At 34.8% G+C, this 19,602-nt stretch overlaps 1 protein-coding gene across 8 annotated transcripts in view; it reads right to left on the bottom strand.

Annotated features, from left to right (window-relative positions):
* The window catches only part of HEATR5A (HEAT repeat containing 5A), a 99,491-nt gene that overhangs the window by 40,401 nt on the left and 39,488 nt on the right, over window positions 1-19,602 (bottom strand). For all 8 annotated transcript variants that reach the window (XM_046652275.1, XM_046652282.1, XM_046652279.1 and 5 more), the window contains exons 14-19: window positions 14,136-14,245; window positions 9,029-9,192; window positions 8,768-8,943; window positions 2,783-2,888; window positions 1,953-2,143; window positions 520-679 (exon numbers count right to left, since the gene is read on the bottom strand). In XM_046652275.1, coding sequence (XP_046508231.1) covers window positions 520-679; window positions 1,953-2,143; window positions 2,783-2,888; window positions 8,768-8,943; window positions 9,029-9,192; window positions 14,136-14,245 — 907 coding nt within the window. The remainder of the gene's footprint in view (window positions 1-519; window positions 680-1,952; window positions 2,144-2,782; window positions 2,889-8,767; window positions 8,944-9,028; window positions 9,193-14,135; window positions 14,246-19,602) is intronic.

The following is a 19,602-nucleotide window of genomic DNA, read 5'->3' as shown; positions in this document are numbered from 1 at the left end:
GGACAATGATGATGTTGACAGAAAGGGGTAAGATAATGTACAAAAATATGGTAAAGTGGTTAAGAACATGGGTTTAGAGTCCCTAATTTGTGTTCTTGACCCAATTCCATGATTTACTAGCTTTTCAGCTGAGAGCAAGTTAATTAGCTTCTGAAGCTTCAGTTTTCTTTCTGTATAAAGGGAACACACTCTCTAGATCACTGTGAAGATTAAATGTTAATATGTTTAGAAGAATGTAATACAACGCCTGGTACCTATTAAGCTCTCCAAAATAGTTCATGTTCATATCAAGACGGAAGGGAGATTCATTTTCCAAAAAAGACAGTGACCTTGACTTTAGACATTGAGTGTGAAGTAAAGTTAGTGAGATTTGAATTTTAAAAATCCATCAAGGTTAACAATGGCTTTAACATTTATTATGGGGGTGGTTAGTTACAAATGACTAATAGTCAATAAAAACATAATCTGCATCATCTACAAATCATGAATTATAAGGAAGGCATCACCTGGGGTACTTACCTGCACATCAGGAGAAGTGCTGTCCTGAGACAAAGTATAAAGGATGCCAACACAAGAATTCAAATGCTGAGAAGAACTTATTCCTCCTAAATACCTGTGTAGGGTTCCCAAAGCCAATGAGTGCCCTGTTCTGGTAACCACGTCTCTTGCTGACTTCAGTCTGTAATTACGGAAATAAAAATAAATGACAATCACTGAAACAAAACTAATGCATGTACACTGTCACTTAGGTAAAAACTTTTTTTAAGAACAGTTACAAAATTCAGAAATATATTTACTGTTATCTGACAAAAAAAATTCTGAACCCGAAAGGTACCCTGAAAAGAAAAATATTTTAAATAAAAATGTCTTCACATTATTCACGATTATTTAAGTATGAATAATTTCAATATCTTTCAGAGATATACACATTAAATTTATATGGCAGGCATTATTACTTTATCATTAACCTACTTTTAAAAACTCATAATGCTGAGATACTTTAATTCCATATAAAGAGAATTTCAACTCAAGAACTGACTTTAAAATTAAATATAGAAAGAGAAATGAATGTTTATTAGGAATTTTCTTATATACTGTGAGCTAATTTAAGTGCTTTACATTTAGTCCTTTAATCCTCCCAACAACCTTAAGATTCACACTATTATCAGTTCCTTTTTACAAATGAGAAAACCAAAATGATAGTTAAAGTAACTCTTACAAAGTAACCAACTATTAAATGGAAGAGTTGGGATTTGAACCAAGTTAGTATTCTGACTCCAGACTTTAAGCTCTTAACCAAGTCAGACACACATATTCAGTAGACTAGATGGTCAAAGTGCTACCCTCATCACTACCACCACTACTAACATAACTTATATAAGTATATAACTAATATAACCATGAACTTTTATTTGCAGTTTTTTTCCATATTACTTTCATGTTCATTATCTCATTTACCTTCACATTTTTAAGGTAGGCAAGGCCATATTAACAACCTTCCATTTGAAATAGAGGAAAACTGGCCGAGATGATTACGTCACCTGCTCAAGGTCACAGAGCTGGTAGAAATGCGAATACAGTTTATGTTTCCTGATCTGCAGCCCACAGCCTTTTCTCTTCCCAGTGGATTGTTCTTACTACCTATCATCTACATTTTACAGGATAAAACTCCCTAAGTGTCTCACTCCCAGAGTTCATTCCACTGCTTCCCAATGATATCACTCATATAGGTAATGATCTTTCTCTTATTACATAAAAACTAAAGCCAAAGTAGTAACAGTTTTTGTTTCAAGATGAGCAGGCCAAAAGACATTCTCCTCTATTTCAAAGTATCCACATTTGTCAATTTTTTTCAGTTATTCTCAGAATGCAGTTTCACTAGTTTCAAGAAAGCAACAAATTATATCCAGTTCTGACACACAGTCCGAGTACTAAATAAAAAGTTCACTTACTTGTCAAAGCTAACTTGAGCTAACACAGCAGTAAAAGCTGCATCATCAACCACCTGGGCTAATCTAGCCCACGCCTCTGCAGCTGCACATCTCAAAAGGGGGCTGGAACTTTCAAGGGCTCCCATTACTAACGCTAGGGCAGGTCGTCTCATTTCTTCTGGACCCAAACTTCCCTTGGCGCCAGCCACATACTGAAATATGTAAAGAACAATCCAAACTTACAATTGTAGTAAATTTTCTTATCCAGTTTGGAATGTATATTCTGGTTACCCAAATATGTTCATACTTGGATTACTACTTAAAAAAAAAATCAGAACACAAGAAATCCTATCGAACATACAAACATAATTTGATTTTTCTCACAAAGTACTGTAGAATTTAAACCTCCAGGCAAACAACATGGCAATGAATTATCACTGTAGCACATCTGTGTTCACAAGAACATTAATAGGTATTTCCATAAAATAAACAGCCAATGAAGCCTATTATATTTTACTTAGAAACAATAAGCCATAAATGCAACATCTAGCCAGATTTGGTCCATAGGCCATACTCTACCAATCCCTGGTCTAAGATATTAGGTTCAGTAGGTTAAAGCATGGCTCCAAGCCAAGATTATAGGTTTAATTTCTGACTAACAAGTTTTATATACAGAAAAATTGTAAAAGGGGAATTGCAAATGATGAAACATTTTCATCAAGAGATTAAGAAAAATGGGGGGAAAAAAGCACAATAGCCCTTTAAAACCATCTTCCTTCAACCTACTTAGTTGGCCATACATCCAAAAAAAAAAAAAAGCAAACATCTGAATTTTTAAAAAATAGAATTACCTTCAAGAAACTAGAAACTGAAGAAACAACATGTAATTGAACTACTTGCTGACGAGCTCCTTTTGTGTGCTTTACACAGTCCAAAAGCTGTTCCAATATAAGAAGCCTAAAATCAGAAACAAGATTTAAAAGCAAATAAATAAGGCAGTGGATTTGTTAACAAAGATAAAGTAAACCAAAGGGCAGTACTGAGTATCTACCGCTAATTTGTTTCTTTGTGTTATTTTGTTGGAACTCCTGAAGTGAGGTAAACTGTTGTTAAACACATTGAAGCATTTTAGGAAAAGAAAATACATCATAATCAATACAAAATGTCATTCAGGGGCGGGGGGGGGGGGGGGGGGGGGGGAGTATTAGTTTGTGAAAAAAATAACAACAACTGTATCACTTAAAGATTTACCTGGGCAAATACAGCTACTTCAGTAACTATTTTCTAAACAAAGGATATGTAAAAGTTACTTTCATCAACTTTTTCTCCCTTAATAACAGGACTTATTTGATTCAAATACATTGCTTTATTTTAAAGGCGGCACCAACTTATGTCATCTACAGTTAATGAGAAGCAGCAAAGCCCTTCAAACTCCCAAGAGTACTTTAAAAATGTACTTAGGACCACTCTATATATACAACAATTTTAACACTAGTTTTTCTCATTTAACATTACCTCTTTAGTACTCTTAAAATTATCTTTATTCTTCGAAAACTTTCATGAAGCCAAATTTTACCATACACATTTACTACAATTTATTCCACCATTCGTCTACTGCTGGAGAGCAATTTTCTAATTTTCACAATTCTAACTATGATGAACATAAACATTATTTCTGGTCTGGGGTTGAATGTGTCCATTAGCTATGTATGTATCTTCTGTGAATTATTTTTCATGTCTTTACAGCACAGAGCTTTTAAATTCTTATGTTGAGATTAAAGATACATAATCATGAAGTAAACCACCCCATCTTTTCCACCAGTTTTTCCGATGTTATAAACATTGTTCCTAAGCCCTGTACTCCTCTCTCCCATTCTTTCTCTTTACGTCAGAAAAATGGAAATAATGTTTAAGATTATTTTTTGGGGTGTGAACTATCTTGATGGCAGGCATAGCATCTTACAGTTGATCTTCAGCTCTCTAGTGTCTGTGTTTGGCATCAAGTAGGCAGTCAAACGTGCTCACTGAACAATCATAAAGGGCAACTGCATCGCTGAGTAAAAACAGCATGCCTGGCAGAGGGCGGCACATGGGTACACTTGCACCCAGCTCTAATGTACTCCCAACAATCCCTCTGAGCCCTTAACCAGATCCCTATCATTCTGTTGAGGCAACAAGGCCTAAGTATAGCTCTGCTCCAAATGACAGTTTTCTTATCAAAACAGAATGGATATGGGCATTGTGCTTTAAAAAATTCAACTATGGAAGAAGTTATGTTAGAAGAAAAGGAAGGTATGAGGCTATGTGTATATCCTATGAGTGGGAAAAGCAGTAAATACAAAATCAATTCATAGAATGTAATAAACATGGTTGTTCACTAAAAATTTTGGGAGAAGAACGGTAACTTCAGGTACTCTTTTTAAATATTTCTCTATTTCAAGGTTATTTCCGCTCATCATAATACATTTGAAAAACTCAGAAAAGCACACGAAAGAAAAATAAAATTCACCCATAATCCCACCATCTAGAAAGAGCCACCACTAACATTTTCGCATCTTTGTTCTAGACCTCACCCCCACCCCCAGGCATATGGATATCATTTTTAGAAAACTGGGATCACATTGTACACACTTTGTTAATAACTCTTTTGTTCCCCTAAACATTATTCCCATCTTATTAACTCTCATACTGAAATAATTTTAAATAGCTATTAGTATTATATGGTTTGACAATGTAATATTTTATTTAACCAATTCCGTAGTTTAGGATATTTAGGCCATTTCTAATTTTTCTTACTATAAATAACATGATAAACATATTATACATAAAAATTTTCCTGCCTGCCTATGGTTTTCCAAGACCATATTTAAGGCATTTTGTTTCAAGATATAGTTATGCCCAATGTCTCTGGTCTCCTGCAGGAAGACTAAACGTGGGTCTTTAGAGTAAATGTGACAACAAAGAGAAATGAAGGATAACCATGTGGTCAGGGTTAGGAGTTTAAAACCTAAAAACATCATTATTAGATCACATCCTAATCATCTGTTACAATGGAACTACATTATGTTGAATGTACTAAAAACACTTAAGAGAATTTTGTTACACTGTAAGAAAATTTGACCTGTACTATTTTTTTGCACACATTCATGGGTCAAAGACAGGACTGCCAGAGTCCCCACTTTTTTTCTCCATCCTTTACCCCTAAATCCTGACAGAGATCTGAACAAAACATTCTGAATCTTTAGGAAGATGCAGATGACTTTTTTAGTGACACTGAAGTGGTATTCCTAAGTAGTATCGGTTATAACATACAATTATCTGTTTGGAACACAATTAGGTATTGAAACAAAGTTTTGAGTCTAGATGAAATAAGAATCCATAGTTAACTCAGTAAACAGCAAAGATGTAACATTTGAAAATGCTGATTCACTTTCTACTTTCAGGGAGGGTGTATAATAGTGAAAATTTTTAGTACTGAGAACTGTATGCTTTTCCTCTCTCTCCATCAACTTACAATTTACATCATTTTATAGCATTTATAGCAGTGGTCTCAACATTGGCTGTAAATCAGAATCACCTAAGAATCTTTTAAAAATTTAAATGCCCAACATAGTATGCACACCGTACAATTAAATCAGAATCTACATTTTAAAATGTCCAGGGGCTGGCCCTGTGGACAAGTGGTTAAGTTCACGCACTCCGCTTCAACGGCCCAGGGTTTTGCTGGTTGGGATCCTGGGTGCAGACATGGCATCGCTCATCAGGTCACACTGAGGTGGCGTCCCACACAGCACAACCAGAGGCACTCATAACTAATATACAACTATGTACCGGGGAGGCGGTTTGGGGAGAAGAAAAGAAAAGGGGGTGGGGGGGGGGGGAAGAAGATTGCCAACAGGTGTTAGCTCTGGTGCCAATCTTAAAAAAAAAAAAAGGTGTCCAAATGATTGTAGTGTGCAACCAAGCGTGGAACAATCTTCAGATGAACTAAGCAGTTCATTCTTTGCAATTAGGTGCAAAATATATTTAAAAGTAACCAAAAACAACACATGCACAAGATCAATAATATTTCTTTTCTATATAAAATATCTTGACATTCTAAACTGTAAACATTTTAATGTTTTAAAGTTACCAATACAAAGTGTTCTTATTTTTAGAATCTTATAGTCAAAAAAGAGAGAATTACCTGATTTAAAGACAATTTCTAAGCAAATAAATAATATATGAAAAACATTTCCAATTTTAGGGCAATCTCATGTTTATAAAAGAGAGTTTCTTTCAAACTGTTTAAACACAAAGCTAATCACAATAACAAAATGCCTTCAAATATTCCGTTGTTGTTTTTGTTAAATATAGATACTTTAAGACTTTTCTTCTCTACAAATGCAAATATAAGGCCTAAAGTAGAAGGGCCTGCCATTTGAAACAAGTATTGTATGTGGGACAACAGGAAATTAGAAACTTAACTTTCCCAACTATGTATTTTCTCTCCCCTGGTCCTCCAACGACACCCAATGGAGACTGCTGATAGTTGCTTACAGCCCGTTCCCGTATCTGGGATCCTGCCAACTTCCTTTAACAATCTCCAGACTTCTGCTACCATTTTTATTCAGTTAGAATCCAAACAGAATCATATGCCTTGCTTTGACCAGTTTTCAATTTCTTTTTTACAACAATCAAAGCCTCCCCTCCCTTGAATATTCATTCTATTTTTAATCCAGGTGGGATAAAAAAAAAAAAACCAGTACATTCTAAAGTTCATTAAACTTCAAACAATAGAAATAAGAAACTATTGCCTTGAAACTACAACCGGGCAATAAATCTGAAAAGAAAAACTTCTCTAGGAGAGTAGAATCAATTTTTTAAAAGGAAAATTTGTAAGTAGTGTATTTTCTTCTTCACCTTTTATCTTAGACCTATCAAAAGGAGTTAGTGGAGCCATTTAAGAACATGGTTAATTTAAATCTTTTCCCCACAAGGCCACCTGTTTCATCCACTGTAGTTACTGCTGTATTAATCCAAATTAATTATTTTAAATTAATTGCATTCTCCATAAAATAGTACAGTTAGACTAGTTCAAATCTTATCCTCTCCACAACTTCTTTAAATATTTCAGACCACTGTGATTTTCCTCTCATCTTCTAGTGCTATAGCATTCATTTATAATTTAGTAACATATTGTCTTAAATATCTTTTTTTTTTCTCCTGAGGAAGATTCACCCTGACCTAACATCCATTGCCAACCCTCCTCTTTTTCTGCCTGAGGATGATTAGCCCTGAGCCAACGTCTGCACCAATCTTCCTCTATTTTTTTTGTATGTGGGACACCGCCACAGCACAGCTGATGAGTGGTGTAGGTCCACCTGGGATCTGAACCCATGAACCCAGGCTGCTGAAGTGGAGTACACAGAAATTTAACTACTCAGCCACGGGGCTGGGGCTTTAAATATCTTATAACCCTAACTTTATAGTTATAGCATATACAGGGAGCTATAGGCTAAAAATAAATTTGGGAAAAACATCTTTTGAAATTAAAGCTCTGAAAAGACATCTCAAAGTATGTGTGTACCTTATGATACTGAGTAAATACTACCATTATTTTAAATAAAATGACATGAAGCTATTAAAAACAAAGATAAGTCTTACTCACTTTCCTATCTGCTGAAAGTAAACTATCCAAAGACCTATTTCAGAAATGCTAACAAGACTCAAAATATTTTTGTGAGTCTTCATCAGAGACCAAGGTAAAGTCCCTACCTCACTGGTATTCTTCGGAAGACGTAACTGGAGAAAATAATATAAAAGCTATGATCTAGTCAAATGCATACTTGTTGGTCTAGCAAGATAGAGATGGAGATGGGGGAGAGGGAGAGAGAGAGGGGGGAGACACAGAATATGAATGAGTGAGGACAGTTAATAATTTGTAAGTTATTAATCAGCATAGCCTATGGGAGAGACTCACTTCCCATTTAGTATCTCATATAAAAACATAATTTTCTGGACAGTGGATATGAGTAGTGTTTTTGATCCCCCAAGAAAGGTATTAACCTCAAATAACTATCAAGAAATTGTCATTCTTGGGGCCGGGCCCGCAGCTGAGTGGTTAAGTTCACACGCTCCGCTGCGGTGGCCCAGGGTTTCGCCGGTTCCCATCCTGGGCACGGACATGGCACCACTCATCAGGACCTGCTGAGGTGGCGTCCCACATGCCACAACTAGAAGGACCAACAACTAAGAATATACAACTATGTACCGGGGGTCTTTGGAGAGAAAAAGGAAACAATAAAATCTTAAAAAAAAAAGACTGTCATTCTCAATGAGAAATCATTACCTGCCTTTGCTTTTTCAAAATCAAAGTTCATTTTGAATGAACTGAAATCCACCAAGTTGAAGGCTTATCCCTGGACCTGTAAGAGTTCCATAGTCTTGGCGGGAAGAAAGTCTGAGATGTAGACTAAGCAAAAAACCAGTGTTTTCCTTTGTAACAACAGCTCATAAAGCGGTGTTATTGTGTTACTGAGTTTTTCATTTGTATTTTCAGCTGGATGATAAGCAAACTGTAAAGTATTACATCCACAATAGTACCCAGAAGTTTCCAGCCTAATCATTTAATTTAATCTAAGAATTTGATTACTTCTTATTAAATATGAGTCAAGTGAATAAACAAGAGCCTTTCTCGCACATTCACCCGTTATCTATAAGAAATCTTCTATACCAGTGAGAACTTTTGACAACATTCTTCTTTCCCACCAGTTCTCTATTATGTACTCACTGAACCAATTACCAATCCTGAAATATTATACTTCAGGATAAGCGAACTAGTGAAGATGGTTTACCTTTGAGCTTCTCCCACACGGGCACATACAACTCCAAAGAGCTTGACGGCAGAGCTAATAACTGACAGTGTTGGAGGTAGGGGCTTAGGCACCGAATCTCCGTCTACATCTTTCTCATAAATAGAATAAGGGTCATACTCGAGACTTCCACAAGCAATACCACTACCAAGCAGGAGCTAAAAGAAAAAAATTATATATAAGCTTTTAGAACCACGGTTCACAGACTGAATCAACCTGAGAGTTACTGAAAAATGACCATACCTGTTCTTCAATAAATCTGTGGTCAGTCTCTTGCAGCAAAGGACTTAATATCAAAAGATCATCCTGATGACAGAGCGGTGGAAGTAAAAATGTGAATGCTGCCACCTGCATATCAGGGGCAGTCAAGTCAGCAGCCAGCTCTTTGAGGATAGCACAGAGGTTTCCTGTTGAGTCACAGCAGAAGAACAATTAGCAATTTAGCACTAGCAGATGACGGGTTAGAGCATGGGGTTAAAAACACCCAGGCTGGGCTTTAGTCTACACATCGGCCAACTTCAATCTATCACAGCCAAAGATTTTTGGCTCAACTATGTGCTTCTAATCACAGGCTAAGAATGGACACTGAAAAGACATCTCAAAGCGTGTGTGCGTGCATGTATACTTTAGGATACCAAGTAAATACTACCATCATTTTTAATAAAATGACAGGAAGTACAAAAGCAGAATAAAAAAAAGAACAGATAGAAAAGGAGGTAAATTATATTAGTTTACAAAAACCCACCATGGCCTGAAAAACAGTTATAAGCATCAGACATGTTTTTATTATGGAAAACTTCAAACATAAACAAAAGCAGGCATATCAGTACCATGACACCCAACTCCCCACCACCCCAGCATGATTGTGACTTATCTTGACCAGCTGAGTCAATCTTGTTCCAGCTATACCCTCATCCACTATCTCAACATGCCCCACAGTACTTTGAAGCAAGCCCTAGAAAGCATATTATTTCATCTATGAACATTTCATTGTGTATCTCCAAAGTTAAGGACATTCTAAACAATCCTATAATCATAATATCATATTTACAAAACCAATAAACATCACATACCCATTCAGTGTTCAAAGTTTCCATTGTGTCATAAGCGCCTGTTTGTGTTTGCTGTTCTGTTTGAATCGAGGTTTGAGGCTACAAGCTGACTCATCTCAAGTTCTTCCCTCCGCTCCCCCAACCCTCCTCCGTAATTTATTTGAAATGAGGTTATTTCTTCTGCAGAAATTTCTATAGTCTGGATTTTTATGATTATACTCGCCAGAGTACTTTAATTTGTTCCTCTATCGTCTATATTTTTCTGTCAATTGGCACCTTGATCCAGAGAGGACTCATTTTTTGTTTGCTTGTGTTTTGGGGGCCCAGCTAGTTCAGGCACGTTGTGATCTTCTGTAATGTATAGTTCTCTCTCTCAAATATACATTTTGAAAAATTGGTCTGTTTGTCACATTGACCTAAATTAACATTTCAAAGATACTTATCCTAATTTCTAACAGATTATCAATAGAAAATTTTATCCTGGGGCTAGCCCGGAGGTGCAGCCGTTAACTGTGCACATTCCGCTTCAGGTGGCCTGGGGTTCACAGGTTTGGATCCCAGGTGTGGACATGGCACCACTTGGCACGCCATGCTGTGGTAGGCGTCCCACATATAAAGTGGAGGAAGATGGGCATGGATGTTAGCTCAGGGCCAGGCTTCCTCAGCAAAAAGAGGAGGATTGGCAGCAGTTAGCTCAGGGCTAATCTTCCTCAAAAAAAAAAAAAAAAAAAAAAAAAAAATCCACCTAATACGTACATGGCTTTTCCCAGTTTGTAACTTAAGTACTTTACGAATGAGTAAAAATCGCCTTAGAGAAACAAACACTTAAGTGTTTCTTTAGCAAGAGCATCAGGATGAAATGAAGACTGAGGTGATGTTGTTAGAAGTGGTAGCAAGAGTTAGGAAGGTTCACCTGCTATCATTTTCTGTATCATTAGTAATAGTAAAAGTACTGACAACAAATATTTACTGAGGATGTAATATGTGTCAGTAAATGTCCTAAAAGCATTACATGTAGTTTTCATAACCACCTCATGAGGTCGAGTTAGTACTGTCATTTCATAGGTGAGGAAACAAGAACAGAGAGTTTGTTAATTTTGCAAGACAACACAGCAATTACATAGAAGAGTCAGACTGAAACACAGGCAATTCAAGCTCCAGAACTTGAGCTTTTAACTACCGTGCTCACTCACTCATTCATTCAATCAGTATTTAAGATGCTGTGTTTAATAAAATATATAAATATTTTATTGTATTTAATCCTTTCTTCAAAAGGATATAAAATACAAGACACAAAAACATACATATAACTATGAAATGAAGGTAGGAAGTGCTTTGTTTCATAAAAGATGAAAACAAAAGTACTGTTAAATTTAGTTAGATTTTTTCTTTTTTCTTTTCTTTTTTTGCTGAGGAAGATTTGCCCTGAACTAACATCCGCTGCCAATCTTCCTCTTTTTTTCACGTTTTTAAAAACGTGAGCTGCTGCCACAGCATGGCCACTAAGAGATGAGTGGTGTAGGTCCGTGCCCAAGGATCAAACCCATGAAGCAGAGCACACCCAACTTAACCACTAGGACATCAGGGCTGGCCTTAAATTTATAGAAAGCAGAGATTACATATAGGAACTGGGGAGGGCAGACAGGGATCAGTGAAGGCTTAATGAAGCAAATGAAAGTTGCTCAAAGGAATGTCTGCAGGTTTAATTACCAGTATATGACACTCAGAAAAATAATTTTGTTGGTAGTACACTATGCAAGGTATGTTTGGTATTAGAGCTAAGTGTGAAAACTGTGGTAAATCTCTATTTCTCATTTAAAGTGGCTGCTCCTCTAACTGTCCCTGAACAAAGTTTTTAAAGATGATTCGATTTTAAAATGCAAATATGCTTTTGTGGTAGGAATACATCGACTTTCTGATGCTAATGAGGAACAATTTTCAGTGCAGAAAATATTAAAATATTTGAAAGGAGATCCATAACAAAACTAAGAGCCAAATTTTCACTCCACAAACTTCAAAAAACTAAGTCACTTTTATGATAAAAGTCTGCATTTGCTGGACAATCATGAATCAAAGTTACTTAAATTTTTATATTTGTCCCATGTAACAAAGGCAATTTCTTAGCATGTCTTGTAAGCTCACTTTTTGATAAACCATTGTAGTAACATCAGGACTTGAAACTTCTGTTTTGTTACTTAGCCATATTTTCTGAGTTAGATACATAACTTTAAAGACTATTTCTTTTTGTATTAAAGATTTAGAAATTATGTTATTATTGTACTATGAGCTATGTTATTTAAAATGGCAATTACTATTTTAATGGTAAAGTTACGTTATGTTCCATATATACTATATAAACTTATTAAAACTATCACTAAAAAAAAAATCAGAAGTCTTTAAGGAAAAAAATCCTTAATTCTATTTCCACAGTGAAAAGACAGATACAAAATGGCAAATCCTTATTTTTGGTTGCAAGACAAATATTAATACATCCTTATTTGCATTTTTTATGATTTCTTCTTTAATTCTTGTTAGAAAAACAGACACACTTGAAAAAGACAAAGAGGGTGAACGTAGATTCTTTTCTCAAGAAATTCATGGTATTTCCTGACTTTGTCTCCCAATGAACACTCTGGAACTAATTTAAAATCTATGCACTTGTATATTATTATTCTTTTAGGACCTCTAATTGCATTCCTAAACTCCAATTCTGAGAAAATAGTAAAAGACTTTGTTTTTCCCTTAATTTAAATCCTTCAAGGGGAGACATATTATTATTTATCAGAAGATACACTGTAGATTTTAAGTGATATTCTAGTATTCCTAAATGTTGAAAGAAGACCTGAAAAAACCCCCAATTTTTCCATCTGTAGTTTGAAAATAAATTTCAAAATACTATGGTAAAAATTGATGTGTAAGTTTGAAGGGAACTGCTGTTGCCAGAACCTAACAACGATCTGAGTTATGGAACACAGAAGTTCAAAGTGTTTTGTTAGATATCTAACAGCCAACTTTTAGATTGAGAGAGAACATCAAATGAGAGACCTATCCCTAAGCTCTGACTGTTTCTAAGTCTCTAGCAGTTTACTTATCAACGAACAGGCAGCACAGCATGAAGCTTATGGTTTCATCTTGAGTCCACTATTTACTGGTATGTGTTCTTGAGCTGATTTTGTAACTTCTCTGTCTTTATCTGTCAAATGAGTAAACTGGAACTAGCTCATTGTATTATCCTAAGATAAATGAGATACTAATACATATAATATCGAGCACAGTGCCTGGCATACAGAAATGGTTCTTTTGATGCAGTTTCTAAGAAACAGAAATGTATCCATTTTTTTTTCAGCTCTTCAGAAGATTTTACCAAATCCTTACTTTAAATCAAACATTTTGCTAGGTACATTTGTGAACTAGGAAGGGAGGCAGTGGGAACACCAGCACTCACATAATGATAAAGGCCAAGACAGAAATTATAACATTTTGAACTAATATAGTATATATTATATTGCATTTACCTGCAGACTAAGGACATAAGTCAACAAATGTAGTATTTTTACAAGAAATGGATTTGAAGCATCAATCAACTTAATATGGTTGGCTGAAAATTAAGACTAAAAAAATATTGAAGTTCCCACTGGAAACCATTTTCAACTTAGACTTCTGTTAAAACAAGCATCTTGAGTTATTCAGTAGTACTAGCAATTTATTTTCTTAAGACTGTATCTTAAACTTACAAGCAAGGTTTTAGGACTAATTTTAAAATAGGGACAAGTTTATTTTACCAACTGCAGCATTCCAGTAACCTAAAGTCATCTTTGAGCCCACTAAGAGCAAAACCTATATTATAAACTTTATAAAAGCAATTATACCTTGGTAGTTCAATATTAAACTTCTATCGGGGCAGAGTTAAGAATGGAATGAAATGGACTATGTACTGAAGATAATTACTCTAGAAGAAAACTAAAGATGGCCAAATTTCTAATAGATTTGCATTATATCTCTGTACAAAACTCTGGAGCAGAATCAAGACCAATCTTTGTGACTCACTCTCTCCCACACAGTGGAACTACGGCTTTTTTTGCCAGAAGAGAGAGGAAAGCAAGACATGAAGTAGGGTATTTTTTTAAAAAAAGTGTTTTATTTACTATAAAATGGTGAACACATAGGTTAAGTGTGAACTCCCTAAATCTCCTAGATACAAGGCACTAAATAACTGCCACAATTCATTCCTTCAGGCCTTACTTTCCAGGCACTGTACTAGCCACAAACAGCAAAACATTTTGGTCTAAGGCACATACCTTCATAGGTTTCAGGAGGTAATAAAATCAGTAATTCATAAAGTCTCTGTCTATAAACTACTGATGGTGTTTTCAAAGGACTTCCATATGTTTTTACTATTGAAGAAAGCCTTAAAATAAACGAAAAAGTATATCTTAAGTATGCAAGTTATATAATAATGTACAAATACTGAATAGGTTGACATATAAACATAAAATGCCTATACATATTGAGTGAACATTAGTGTTGCTTTTATTTTATGTTTTTTTAAACAAAGTGTGATTATAAGTTATAAGAGGGATTACAACTGTCACACGTGCAAATCATTCTGCTATCTTTCCTATCATACTTCATAAAACAAAACTGTATATTCACCTTAGACTTATAAGGACCTAAGTATTTTGTCTAGAAACTTACCACATTCCAAAGTTTGCAACTTGGCATTTGAAAAAACTTAAGTCTGTTATGTAGGAAAGAAACAAACAAACAGGAGACACAGATAACTAGAGAAAAATCCAAGTGTTTCCTAGAAACTTGACCTGGAATGCCACCACCAAGTAGAATGAATCACCAAAATATGCAAAATCATAAAACAAATTCTCTTTTAATAAAGCACAAGTTGAGCCAATATTTCCCCAAAAGTTCTATTCACAAAATCTCTCATCACCTCCCTCCTTCACTCGTCCTTCAGCTTCACGTATTCTTTACCTTCTGCTCTCTCTCTACTGGTACTAAGACATCATTTTACTGACGTCCACTCATCTAACAAATACTTATTGAAGGATTACCACCCTTTGCAAGATACCATGCTATCAACTGGAATATGATTTTCATCTCTCTTAGCAATACAGAAACTCAGGGGAACTACTTTTATTGTGCCACTGGAACAAACCCACTAAACCGTCACGGCATGAGATCTCCAGGTACTCTGAGAAGTTCTGGCAATGTTTATTCATTTGTATTTTCTAGCAAACTGCTCTTGCTATTTCTAATTTCTAGAAAAGCATGTTTTGTGTTTCTCTAAAACTAGATGAGAAAATTACAGCTGACATATGAAAATTATTTTAATCATATTGACAAGATGTTAAGAAATTATAAGTTGTATTTTTAAAAATCCTGCAACATCCATTTGGTTTAAATACAACAGAAGTGAGTTTGCAGGGGTATTTGTCTTTCTGTTTTTAAAGAAAGTGTGATGAATAGAACAAAATAAGAATTTAGAAAAACATTGCTAGCAGTTTCTGCTTCGATTAGGAGGGCAGATTAAAGTCTCTGAAGGGCATTCCTGCTATAAATACACTTAGATCCTGGGTAAAAGATAATTTGCACTGCTAGGCTTGCACGAAGAGACTTTTTCAAAGTCTGCTCCCTCAACCCTGACCCCCCAAACAAATACAAAAGCATAAAACAAAACATGAGCTGAAATGAGAGTCAGAACACAAATGCTAATACCAATACAAGAATCTGCAACTGAGCTGGTGCCCATGGCAAGGTAGGGGTGATAAAGTGGAGGCTCTTGAAGGGGTTTAAAATGGTCCCAAGTCCTGGCAGAGACAAAGCCATACTGGATCAAACCCAGTTGAAGAGAGAATTAGTGAACTGGAAGACAGAGCCAGAGAAACCACTCAGAACACAGCAGACAGCAAAGGAGGAAAAAATACTAAAAAAAAGATTAAGACATGGAAGACAAAATAAAAAGATCTAAAATTTGTCTAATCAGAACCCCAGAAGGAAAGTTTAAAGAGAACAGAAAACAGGCACTATCTGAAGCGATAACCACCACTCTTCTAGAACTAATGAAAGGCATGAATCCAACAAAATATACACCAAGATGGATAAAGAAATTCACAAATTGCCAGTTTAAAGCAGAGATTGTGAGATTCAATTTTTAAAAACTCCAACTGTATGCAGTCATGAGATACACCTAAAAACAGTGACACTAAAAAAGACAAAGCACACATATAATAATCACAAAGATTCGAATTTAAAGAAAAAGTATTATTAAGGATAGAGTTACTGTATGATGATAAAAGATTCATTAGAAAGATATAAGTCTAAACTCCTATGTACCTAATTAAATAGTCTCAAAACACGAAAAAGCAGAAACTAATAGAACTATAGAGAATAACTGATAAACCCAGCATCACAGTGGAGTAGTTCACTCTCAAGACTGTCAAGTATTGACAGGTTAAGTAGATAAAAAATTAGTGAAGACAGATGGCACAATGGAACTTAAAAAAACAGACACATTTGTCATAGAGTAAGTCTCAACAAACTTAGAAGGACAGGTAACATACAGATCATATTCACTAACTACAATGCAATTAAATTAAAAATCAGTAACAAAACCATAAGCTAAAAACTGTTCTATACATTTAGAAATTTAAAAACATACTCAGACAACTTAAAGAAATTTTAATGAAATTTAAAAATATTTAAAGCTGAAAAAGGGAAATAATACATATTAATACTTTCAGGATTCAGCAACTGGAACCTTAGAGGACAATTTATGGCCTTAGTTTCTATTAGGAGAATTAAGAGAAATTCAATGAACTAATAAGCATTCAAATTAAGGGGTTAAAAAAAGAACAAGAATTTAAGAAAGCAGAAAGGAGTAATAACAAACAATAACGAATGAAGTAGAGAATGAACTCAACATAAGCAAAATTATTCTTTGTACAGATTAATAAAATAGATACATCTCTCATGAGATGGATCAGGGAAAGGCATAATGAAAACTTACCAAGAATGGAGAAAGGGACATATAGATATAGCAGAGATTAAGAAGATAAGAGAATACTAACGACAACTTCATGCCAAAAAAATTGAAGAAGATGCATTGGGAAAATTCCTGGAAAAATCTAACGAACAAGCAAAACAAACCCCCAAACCAGACCTCAAATAGTCAAAACAATTAATACGAAATGGAATACGTATTCCTAAAAAGAAAATATCAAGTCCAGATCGTTTTACGGACAGGTGGTTGCTAATAAGATTTTATGTGATGCATTCCAATCTTACATAGACTCCTCCACACAACCTGATGAAAGATTCACCTACCTCATTCTACAAGGCTATGTAAAACTTTGATGAAAACCTGAAGAGGGTAGTGCAAGAAGTAGAATTATAGGGTGGTTTCACTGATGAATAGAAACCCAAACATAAGCAAACCAAATCCAGAAGTTTATAAAAAAAATTATTATTTCCAAGCTCAGTTTATCCCAAGACTGTAACCAAGTAAAAAAATTTGTCAATAAAATCTGTTCCATTAAAGTTATCAGATTAATCTATTTTATAAAAATCAAAACCCATTCATGATAAGACAAAACAATACAAAACAAAATGTGGCCAACTAGGAAGAGGTTATTTTCTTAACCTGATAAAGAATATCTACTAAAAAGTTGTAGCAAACATCAATCTATTCATGAAACAGGAGAAGAATTCCCTTTAACCACTTCTATTCAGTTTTAAATGGTAGTTATCTAGCACATAAGTGGAGAGAGAGAACATGAATCAATAAGCATTGTAAACAGAGAAACCCAGAAGAATCTATAAATATATCCTTAATATAGGAGAGTTTGGCAAGGTGGCTGGATATAAGATTGATAATATTTTTGTACAACAGTAATGAAGAGATTATACTCACACACCAGTCACTCCCATGTGCTTATGTAAATAATTACTGCAATGAAAAATATAAAGTATCTGGGAATAAATTTTTGAAAAGTCATGTAAGATTTTTATATAGAAAAAAATTTATACTTTGTAAAAGACCTCAAAAATAGAAGAGAGACAGCATGTTTATGGCTATTGTAAAAATATCAATTATCTTCAAATTTATCTATAGATTCAATGAAATTTTAATTAAAATTTCAACAGGAGACAATCAAAGTGCAAGAAGGGCCAAATTATGCCTGAAGAGGAGTAAGGCCAAAAAGCTTGTTCTAACAGATACTAGAATTTACTATGAAGATGGTGTGGTGTTGGCACAGAAATAGACAAACAGACTAGAGAGCACAGAAACGGACCATGGTCATATGGGACTACAATACATGACAGAGGTGAATGAAATCACTGGAGGAAGTAAATATGGAACAATCTGTTACCCACATTCAAAAAGAAAATGGGGGCTGGCCCCGTGGCTGAGTGGTTAAGTTCGCGTGCTCCGCTGCAGGCGGCCCAGTGTTTCGTTGGTTCGAATCCTGGGCGCAGACATGGCACTGCTCATCAAACCACGCTGAGGCAGCGTCCCACATGCCACAACTAGAAGGACCCACAACGAAGAATATACCAGCTATGTACTGGGGGGCTTTGTGGGGAAAAAGGAAAAAATAAAATCTTAAAAAAAAAAAAAAAAAAGCAAATGAAATCTGATCCCTACCTTACTCCAAACACAAAAATCAATTCCAGATGGATTAAAGACTTAAATGTAGAAGAAAAAATCTTAAACATTCTAGAGAGAAATATAAAAAAGTATCTTTATAACTTTCAAGTAAGGTAGATTTTTTAAATCAAAAGACAAAAAGTACTAACCAAAAAGTAAAAGACTGATAAATTTGACATTTAAATTAAGATCTGTTAATCAAAGAACTATTTTACCTAAAAATAGGTAAAGACATGCATGAATAGGGATTTCATAGAAGGAGAAAGACTGAACAACAAATACATAAAATGATACTTAAACCATCTGGAATCAGATATATAAGTTGAAATCATAAGGAGACACCAATTTACACCTACTGGATGAGCCCCGATTGATGTCTGAGTAAGTGTTGGTGAAGAAGTTGATCAAAGGGCACCCACATATATTATTGGTAGAAATATGCAATAATTTTGGAAAATAATTTGAATATTTCTTGACAGGAGGATGAATAAGTTGCTGTATATTCACACAAATATTATGCAGCAACCAAAATGATTAAACAAATTTACATATAGATTAAGTTTCAAATAATGTTGAATAAGAAAAAGTAATTCTCAGAAACAGTATACCGTGTTCTGATCAAAACCAAGCAAAACTAAACAATGTACTTACTGCTTAGGAAAACATATATATGTGCTATACTTTTTAAAAATGCAAGGGAATAACAACTATAAAATTCAGCGTAGTTATTACATCTATTAGAGAGGAGCACACAGATAACTTCCATAGTATTGTTAATGTTCTGGTCCAGGGGTAGCTAAATCTGACCCACTGACTGTTTTTGCAAAGTTTTTGTGGAACACAGCCACATTCATTCATTTACAGATTATCCATCACTGCTTTTAAGCTACAACAAGAGTTGAGTAGGTGCAACAGAGACTGCATGGCCCAAAAAGCCTAAAATATTTACTGTTTGGCCCTTTACAGCAAATATTTGCTAAGCTCTGCTCTAGTTGTGTTGAATTCAGAGGTGTTCATTTTATTATTATGCTTTATAAGCCGTATCTTAAATCTATTTCCATATACATAAAATGTTCTATCACTAAATATATTTTTGGAAATAC

This window comes from Equus quagga, chromosome 2, assembly GCF_021613505.1.
Source record: "Equus quagga isolate Etosha38 chromosome 2, UCLA_HA_Equagga_1.0, whole genome shotgun sequence".
NCBI lineage: Eukaryota > Metazoa > Chordata > Mammalia > Perissodactyla > Equidae > Equus > Equus quagga.
This window is presented reverse-complemented; position numbering and strand designations above follow the sequence as displayed.